Source organism: Charadrius vociferus, unplaced genomic scaffold (genome assembly GCF_000708025.1).
Source record: "Charadrius vociferus isolate BGI_N301 unplaced genomic scaffold, ASM70802v2 scaffold218, whole genome shotgun sequence".
Classification (NCBI taxonomy): domain Eukaryota; kingdom Metazoa; phylum Chordata; class Aves; order Charadriiformes; family Charadriidae; genus Charadrius; species Charadrius vociferus.
This window is the reverse complement of record NW_009650084.1, coordinates 824,955-834,733: the sequence shown is the minus strand read 5'-3', so window position 1 is coordinate 834,733 and position 9,779 is coordinate 824,955. Positions and strand designations below refer to the sequence as shown.

At 41.7% G+C, this 9,779-nt stretch overlaps 1 protein-coding gene across 1 annotated transcript in view; it reads left to right on the top strand.

Annotated features, from left to right (window-relative positions):
- F10 (coagulation factor X) overlaps positions 1-9,453 on the top strand; it is a 14,229-nt gene extending 4,776 nt beyond the window's left edge. The window contains exons 2-8 of the mRNA XM_009892153.1: positions 297-457; positions 2,086-2,110; positions 4,779-4,892; positions 5,970-6,110; positions 6,968-7,218; positions 7,980-8,097; positions 8,906-9,453. Coding sequence (XP_009890455.1) covers positions 297-457; positions 2,086-2,110; positions 4,779-4,892; positions 5,970-6,110; positions 6,968-7,218; positions 7,980-8,097; positions 8,906-9,453 — 1,358 coding nt within the window. The remainder of the gene's footprint in view (positions 1-296; positions 458-2,085; positions 2,111-4,778; positions 4,893-5,969; positions 6,111-6,967; positions 7,219-7,979; positions 8,098-8,905) is intronic.
- The last annotated feature ends 326 nt before the right edge of the window (positions 9,454-9,779 follow it).

Below are 9,779 nucleotides of genomic sequence, written 5' to 3'. Positions count from 1 at the left end.
AATAAGCCCTCAGCAGCAACCTGCATGTTCTTATTTTCAAGACTAAAAACAGTTGGAGAGAGTTTTGGGTGCCTATGATTTGTCCTGGAGTCACTGGTTCTCAGAGGGAGACTGTTCTGAGAGATTCTGAGATGTATCAGTCTGTGTGAGGACTGACCTTACAGGTAATGTTGCTTACGGGTAGAGTGGCAAGAGGGTCTCTGTTGGTTTTGCTTCCACTTCACTTATTTCTAATGACTCTTTACCACCACCACCAAATGTTACCTTCCATCTGTATGACTTTCTCAATTGTCTAGTATTCATCAAGAAAGAAAACGCTGACAAGTTCTTGGAAAGAACAAAACGTGCTAACTCTTTTTTGGAGGAACTGAAGCAAGGGAATATTGAAAGAGAATGCAATGAGGAGCGCTGCTCAAAAGAGGAAGCAAGAGAAGCCTTTGAAGACCAGGAGAAAACTGTAAGGATGAACTCATATGAGACATAGATCTATATATTTCATGTTTACAAAATAGTATTAAGGTCTTTTGAGGTGGGCATCAGAACTTACAAGTTGCTATCAATCATTTAACACAAAGAATAAACAGTGGTTTTGACTGGATGGAATTGCTAAGGCATAAACATACAATAACAGTCTTTATTTAGCTCTTGCAAGGCCAGCCTGTGTTAAAGCCTCCTTTCTTTTACCTGTTCTGATCTGTGTAATTGCTGTTGTGAAGTATTTGACCTTTAAATGATTTGATACTACCCATGTTAGAAATATGTTCACCCTATCTGGGTGGCATAGCTGAGCGTCATGACTATGTTCAAGGGTTCTTAGGTGAAGAGTCCATGGGAAAGTTGAGAAGGCAAATGCTAACATGGAACTTCATGTGAGAATCTCGCCAAACTTCTCTCAAGCAGCTTTGCCGTGCTTATCATTTTGTGGCTCTCTTCTTCACTATCTGAATTGACGGAATGTGTATTGTGGACAGTTCTTATATGCCTTAATGTTAAATTGCCCACATGGAATGAAGTGCGTATGTGTAACTCTTGTGTCACCTTCCCTACCCTGATGGCTGCTTAACTTTAGACAAAAATACTATCTGTTCGCAAGCTCAAGAGAGAGTTAAAGAGATGGGGCAACTGGGATTAGTAGAAAAGGAGATGTTTGAAAACGTGAAATGACTTGGTGGTGGAGGGGAATTGGGAACATCAGCTGTAGTTACGTGGCTGTTATGAACAGCCCTGAAACAGGAGTTAAGGCCAGATTCATTTCACTTTAGCTCTACTTGATGGCCGGAATGAGGGTGACAGAGCACTGGAACAGGCTGCCCAAGAGAGGTTGTGGAATCTCCTTCTCTGGAGATACTCAAAACCCACCTGGACACGATTCCGTGCAACCTGCTGTAGGAGAACCTGATGATCTCTAGAGATCCCTTCCAACCCCTACCATTCTGTGATTCTGATTCTTGGAGTGGCCCTGAGATGACCTGGGTGAGGAGTCATGGGTGCATTGCCAGGGTACTTCAGAGCATAAAGATTGGCTGATCTATAGCAGAACCAGCACAGCCTGTTCTGCCTGTTGATCAGATGTCATTGAAAAGGACTGTCTTGGACAGACAGCATACCTGGAGTCCTCAGTGCAGAGGGAAAGAAGCACACAAATTGGACAAAATATTTTTAAATCTCAGGACTTCTGAGGTCCTGATTGATGGGGCCGCGGAGGGGGATGGAGACCGAGAATTTGGCATTACAGGAAGGTAAGTAAATTCAGTCAAAACTGATAGAAGGATACAGTTATGCAAGAAATCAAATACTTTATGCTGAGTGAGTCACATTAGGAAATCTCTAAGGAGTTTTAGATATTTATGATAAATGCATGAGACTTGTTTCTGTACAGCTGGACACTATAGATGGATCATATGCTTTTAATTTATTAAATGGTAATAGTAGGCTGCAAGGCACTGTATGTGCCTGTAACTTAAATATTTGTTAGCTGCAAGTATCCTCTGTATGAAAGCTCTAATATTCTTCTGAGGAATTCAGTAATTCTCATCTGACTTTTTTTGTCTTCTTTTATTCCCTTTTTCCCACACTTATCTGTAGGAGGAATTCTGGAACGTCTATGTAGGTAAGAAACACTCTGCATTTGTTTAGACAATTAAGCTCCCTTATTGCAAGGTTAAAAAGGATGCACCTCTTAAGTAACCACTTCCTGCTCCCTTGCTTCCTCTCTTTCCACCGTAGGACACCCTCACTTTGTGTTTTCTTTGAAGAAGGAATCTGATTTACTGCCTTGCTGTTGCTTGAACCCAGTCACTTCATTCAAAGGCAAGGTTCAGCTGCCTCCAATTGTTGGGACGATCTTTGTCCTCTCAAAAAAAGAATAGTGGCCCTTTGCACGCCAAGGACAGTGAGAAGCAGAAGCTGGGCGTGTGACTCTGCCGGTCAGTTGTCCTCCAGAGGGGCAGCCCCAGATGGAGGAATTTAAGATGCAAAGAGTCATAGATGAGGATGGCACTGAAATGCCGTAGCCAACACAAAGTTATTAAACTGTATTGCAGTCGCTTGCCAGTTTGGTGTCATCTTCCATGCCAGAGTGCTGTTGATTCCTGTATTTTGTGGGATGTGTTTTCTACAGACTTGTTTGTCATACAAGGAAGATGTGCCAGTAGATTAGCAGATACTAGCCATCAGTCTTTCCTGTTTTTTGGGTTTTTTTTTCTTTTTTTTTCCCTAAAGGTCTGAAATGTATTTATTAGGGTTCTAGTGTTCGTAATCACTATGGAGGGACAGATTTTTAATGCAGTAGTGTTTGGTAATGTGTTCTCCAGAAAGTACGTGTTCAGCTTGCGTGTTAGGAGGAATGCCTCAAAAATGTTGACCAAAGACAGCTCAGCTTTGTCTTTTAGAGTCTGCAGAAAATTGAAGACAGTTGCCACAAAGAAAATGCAAACTTTCACAATCCTCTAAGTGGGGGATGAACTCTGCAACCTACAGGCTGAAATTTCAAGCAAAGCCTGCGTCAGTGTTGCAGTGAACAGGAGTGGAAAATTTCAAACCATTTCCTCGTGAGAATACAAGTAGCAGAACTTCAGTGCCAGTGCTCTTACAGAAATGCCAATTTCATACATTTTAAACCGCAGTCCACGAATGCTTTATTGGTGTTCAGAAGTATTGAAAACCACAGCTACCCTCAGCCAAGTTACTAGAGCAATTCATTCTTGCTTCCTTTTTTAGTAGGGGGTTCTGCAATGCTTTTGTGCAATATTGATATATTCATTACCACAGCCGCAACTACAGTGTAGGAAAAAACTAAACAAGTACAGTTTCTAACAGTAGGACGCTGCTTAGCTAGGTCCAGGAGCTGTGCTGCAGGCTTCGAGTCCATCTTTTGGTAAATGGTCGTCCCTCCTTCCCTTTGTTGAGGGTGGATGTTAGTCTTCACTGCCTCTGTGGTGGACCACACAGATGCAGCATCTGGAGCGCTTTTGGTTTTGGCCACTGCAGGTACAGAAGGGATGCTGAGCTGTGGGGGCAGTACACAAAGCCCAGCAGATGTTCCTTGTGACAGATAAAGCTGCAGCAGATGAGGTCACAGGCCAGAACCGCCTTGCAGGTGGCAAGGTGGATCCTTAGGATGAGTGGCTTCTTGGATCTTGCCTCCTCTCTTGGCGTTGCCGTTCTTCCAGCTGCTCCAAACAGGGGCAAAACAGGTGGTAAAACACAAAAATTTGAAGAGCATGTATCTGAAGCAACAAATTATTATTAAGCAAGTGCCACTTCTCTGGATGTCCTGCTTTTTTTATCAAACAGCACAGAAGAGCCCAGCAAGGTCATGTGATGGGGAAATGCATTTGTTACAGCAGGTCACTAGATGGGAGAGACTGTGGCAGCGAGCATCAGTGCAGGGGTGAGATACCTTTGCGGGTGCAGGAGAAAGGGGTGCTACATGGAACATGTCTCCAAACGCACCGCAGCCTCACTGTCCTACGTGTAACTGGGTTTGTGAGATGGATGTGGCTGGGGCCCGGGAGTCAGGTCAGCCAGTTCTGTCCAGGTTGCGGAAAGGAAGAAAGGCTGCAGAACTGCCTTTTGAATGTGGGAGATCCCAGCATAGATGTGAGGAGCATGAGGTAAGAGCTAATTTTTTGAAGCTCAAGTTCATACCTCAACGGATACAATGGGACAATTTTGGTACTGGTAGCAGCACAAAACAGGAATTTGACCTGCGCACGCAGATTTAGCAGGGCTTTTAAAACATTTTGTTTGGTTGGTTTTTTTTTTCATCCTCTGATTAATGTGCTGGTGTCTGTTTCTTTAAATGAACTGCACTGCAGGCAAAAGACATGCACAAGGGATGAGATGACCTTTAAGGGAATAAAAGTTGAGTTGTCATTATGTGGAGACTGTATGGAAATGCAAGAGGCTGAAAGGTTAATATCTTCAGACATCGGTTGCAATGTGGAAATGTCCTGTCTGCTTTTACAGCCTTCACTGTAAATGATGTATATACTCTGATCATGAAGTATTACTTCCTACAAGAAAAGGCTTGCATATGGGCTGTCATACAGTAGCCACCAAAAACAGATTGCAAAACTGAGGGTATATATATGAATCATTGCTGATATGGAATGAGTGCATTTATACTCCTTGTTCCATCTGGAATGTGGCAACTCACAGGACATACGTTTTAAAAGGAAAGATGAAAGATTGCTTTTTAAACTAACACCCTTTCAAAGTTCACTGAAAAATGCTTGCGCTCTTACAATAATTTGGTTTTTGGTTTGTTTTTATAGATGGGAACCAGTGCAGCTCAAATCCTTGTCACTATGGTGGACAATGTAAAGATGGAATTGGTTCCTACACTTGCTCATGCTTGGATGGTTATCAAGGAAAGAACTGTGAATTTGGTAGGTTTCTTCTTTAGAGAGCTGTGGCAATGAATTTCCCAGGGAGCTGACACAGAGAGAGTTAACGCTTTCTTAATGGGCATTATTTGCCTCTTGAAAAAATACATAGAATAGGATGGCAGTCAACGAGTTGGAGAACAGTGTTGGAGAACAGAAACACAAAGCCCTGGTGGCTCTACAGCTGGGTAGAATCATTGAATAGTTTGGATTGGAAGGGACCATTAAAGGTCACCCAGTCCAACCCCCCTGCAATGAGCCGGGACATCTTCAACTAGATCATATTGCTCAGAGCCCCGTCCAACCGTGAATGCTCCGACGTTATACTCACTCCAAAGAACACCCTCTTAATTATGATAGTGCCTCTTTGCATGAGCTTGAATCCCCAAAATGTGATCAGAATAAGCAGCATAGGATTCTTATAACTGACATCAAAGAGTCTTTACTCCAAGTACAAAGGTAGAGCCTCCCTTCTCAGCTCACAGCAGTGAAGAACCAAAGAAGGCAGATTTCAGTAGACAATGCAGACTTTTTCAGCCTTGCAGGGAATAATTTTTTGCATATAAATCCTTCCCGATTCTCACCTCTGTGACATACAGCTGCTACCCTGATGATGTCATTCAAGTGTGTATTGGTAGCCCAGAAGTAAGAGTGGAGAGCCCAGAGTAAGAGGGTGTGGAACTGAAGTTCAGACACAGGACTGAGGGGAATGATGAGGAGCTGAGTCTTTTAAGGCAGGAGGGAGGAATCGTGGGAGAATTTACCAATATCTGGACTTCTTTGTTAGTGTTTTGTCCATTCTTCCCCTGTCATTTTGTCTCTGCTTTTTTAAGCTCACCATGACATGGCCACTGGGCGCACTTGGACTTGGCAAGCATGTTTCATGCAGTGGATGTGACTGGTCTGTGAGGCGTAAGCTAATGTTAGCCACTCGTGTTGTTACTAAGATGCGCTTCCAGTATTTTACAGGTGGAGATACAGATCCTGTTGAAAGAGTGCAGTTTAATGTGGTGAACTTCAGGGTCTTCTGTGAAGTCAGTGTTTATTTACATTTTTTCTCCAAACTTATCTCTTTTGTAGTCATACCGAAGTACTGCAAAATAAACAATGGCAACTGTGAGCAGTTCTGCAGTGTCAAAAAAAGCGTACAGAAGGATGTTTTGTGTTCCTGTGCAAAAGGGTATGTTCTAGCAGAGGACGGCAAACACTGTGTTTCAACAGGTATGAAGCCACGAAATAAAGTAATAGCAATGGTGGAGACCTGTTTCACAGTTAAAGAATGTCTTTTGAACTATCATTGTTCTACATGACATAGATTTAACACTGAGGCCAACTGATTTATATTTCAAAAGCTTTCCATGTGTGAGGTGATGTGATGGACTTATCAAAATGTAGCTGAATTGGAACCCTTTGCAAGCTGCCTCTCACAGAATTACATGAGTAAACTCTGCTGTTTACCGGAAAGAAGTGATTGCAGTTGTGTTTCATTTGCTTAAACCTACCCTCCATATAAAATAGCAGCTGCCAAAAACTTTTCTGCTTTAAATTTCAGTTAACCTTGGGGGAGGAATAAGTCAACCATGATGTCGGGTTTTGTATCCTTTGTAACTCATAACAAATTGCTGTCATGGGCCATATTATTCCTAAAATAAAACACTTCACTCAGTTTCCTAATTAAGATGGTTTTAGTAAGAGCAAGTACATTAATATAGTAATGTAAACAATTGAAGAAGATGTTTTAAACTTTAAATACTTTGAAAACACTGGCCAGAGACTGAACAATTAAAGAAGGTTTTTTAAATGTTAAATACTTTGAAAACACTGGCCAGAGACTGAACAATTGAAAAAGGTGTTTTAAATTTTAAATACTTTGAAAACACTGGCCAGAGACTGAACCTATGCATGAGTTTTAGGACCCTCGGGTCTTCCTTCTTTGTTGCATCTGCCAAGGTTTTGCTAGTGTTTTGAAAACAGGATAGCTGCATTAACTGATTTACTGTAAGATGGTGTTGTCAGAGAGTTTCCTCTTGTGCTGGTGTTTCTGTCCGTCTCTAATATTAACATTCTTGTCTTTACAGTAAAGTATCCTTGTGGAAAAGTTCTTGTGAAAAGAAAAAAAAGGTCGGTTATTTTACCCACTGATAATAGCAACGTAACTAGTGATCAAGATGGCCCTCCCATAAATGGAACAAGTTTGGAGGAGGACATTGTTACTACCACAGAAAGTCCAACCGTCCGTCCTGGCAATGAAACAAGTGGCAAGACTCCATATGTCGATACCAGGATAGTAGGTGGTGATGAGTGTCGCCTTGGCGAATGTCCATGGCAGGTAAATCGGGTGTTTGTGTTCTGCGTGTAAGCAGAGGGAAAGTGTGCAATTGTCCATTTAACCTGGTTGCCTTCTGAATGGTACCTGTGTAGTATGCTGGAGGTACCTAGGCGCTTAGATGCGCTGTTCTGCAAACTGCAGCCTTAAAATGTCAAAATGAAAGGCTTTGTGCAATTTTAGATAGTGCTGCTTAACCTGTCACCAGAGAGGGTTTTTGGGTCATGCTGGCCTACCAGTGTCATTTTTGCAGGTTATAGTCCAGTTGTCTGTCCATTTAGGCAGGACACCTGAGAGCATGTCAGATAAAGCATGCATTTGCTTCACAGATATGCTTTCATGTCTAAGTTTTTCTCTTGAGTTTGAACTAGTCAAAATGAGTTTCTGTATTCAGGACATTAAGGGAGGAGTCAAACGGGAACAGAACTTCTTTGGGGAGGTAAGTCCAAGGGGTGAGGTGATTTGGGGGCTGCACTCTTCCTGCTCAGTCAGGCACTGTTGTGTTCCTAAAAGACATTACTAAGCATTGTGAGTGAGGTGACATGGAAGCCAAACATCTACATCAGGTAAAGACAATTTAGACTGTGTAGCAGTACATACCAATCTGTAGCATAGGCATATGTGTATGCAATATTAGGAGACACCCGCAGAGTAGTACATGTAGTAATAGGCACATATGTAGTGTGTTGAGAAATCAGTTACCTATTTATAGCTCATTGAAGTTAAACTCCTCTTCTTGGTTCTTCGCTTTTTCTCTTTTGCAGGCTGTTCTGTTAAATGAGGCAGGGGAAGAGTTTTGTGGTGGAACTATTTTGAATGAAAATTTTATACTTACTGCAGCTCATTGCATGAATCAATCTAAAGAAATCAAAGTTGTTGTTGGTAAGTGGTTATTTATTTTGCTCCTGTGATGTTTGAGCATGTGTTGCAGACTAATCTTCTGTGCTCTAAATCTCATGTGAGATGTACTCATATTACTTTATTTGTTACGGTTTGTTACTTTTTTGGTTTTGCTTTGCTTTTTATAATTCCTTGTTATTATCGGAATCCTGCTTTGTAATAGTAGGGGCAGCTGATGTGGAAGGTGATAGTGGTGCATCCCTTTCTTATTTGCCAGCTAGCTGGAAGTGATTAAGAACAAATGTTCTAGAAGTGTTGGCTAGCATTGTGTTCATCAGAGCAGTGCTTCTCCAGAAAGCTTATCATTCCTGGCACATCCAAAGCATGGAGATTTGTTTCTGCAGGAACACTCAGGAAAGCTACAATACATTGACTAGAGGAAGAAGAAATGAACTCAAATTATGACTGCTTCACTTCTGAGGCATGACACTAGATCAACACAACTTTATATTTGCACTGTTTTAGTCTTGGTGCAGACTGGTTTCTCTTCCCTGATATAAGCCAGGCTTGAGCTTCCGTAAGAGCTTTCACCCAAAGTTGCATTAGTTTAGCTGAATCGGTTTATGCCTTTATGTAAACTGGGACAAAGGTGTCCATAGACAAGAGCTCGGAACCGAAACTGATCCAGATGCTGCTAATAAATATTGCAATGCATTTTTACAGTTTTCTTGTATGGTATAAAGGCTTGGGCAAAGTGTTAGGAATGAGTATACTACCCTCCTCCTGTATCAAGGTTCTTAATTTCTTATACTATCGCCATATTAATGACCCTTTTAATAATCTTGTACAGGTGAAGTGGACAGAGAAAAGAAAGAACAGTCTGAAACGATGCATGAGGTGGACAAAATACTTGTTCACACTAAATACGTTGCTGAGACTTACGATAATGACATAGCCTTAATAAAGCTGAAGGAACCTATAATGTTTTCTGAGTACGTTATCGCAGCATGCCTCCCCGAAGCAGACTTTGCTAATGAAGTTCTGATGAACCAAAAATCTGGGATGGTTAGTGGCTTCGGGCGTGAATTTGAAGGTGGACGACTATCCAAAAAACTGAAAGTGCTTGAAGTCCCCTACGTTGATAGGAACACTTGCAAGCAATCCACTAACTTTGCAGTAACAGAAAACATGTTCTGTGCTGGTTATGAAACAGAGCAAAAAGATGCTTGTCAAGGAGACAGTGGAGGTCCCCATGTAACCAAGTATAAGGATACTTATTTTGTTACTGGAATTGTTAGCTGGGGAGAAGGATGTGCAAGGAAAGGCAAATATGGTATCTATACCAAACTGTCCAGGTTCTTACGCTGGGTAAGAACAGCCATGAGACAAAATTTGTAGTGGTGTGGCTCTTGATCCTTCTCTTAGCTAACAAGGTGCAGTTTCTGTAATGGAAACGTTCTTCTTTTTCTTTTAGCCACATCTGTTAAACTTATTTTTAAGAGTTGATTCCTTAAAGTTACGGTGCTGCTTCTTTTTGTTTTATTCCTGGCTTTAAGCATGTATATGCGGTCTGCTGGTGAATTTGTACAATGAGGGGCTTTCCCCGAACAAAATGACTGCTCAGTGGCATCTTTTGTTGGCTTGTTTGGTTATATTTTTTTTTGGCCATTTGGATTCCTGTCTGTTTGCCCAAGTGCTTCCACCAGAGGCTCCTGGACGTAATA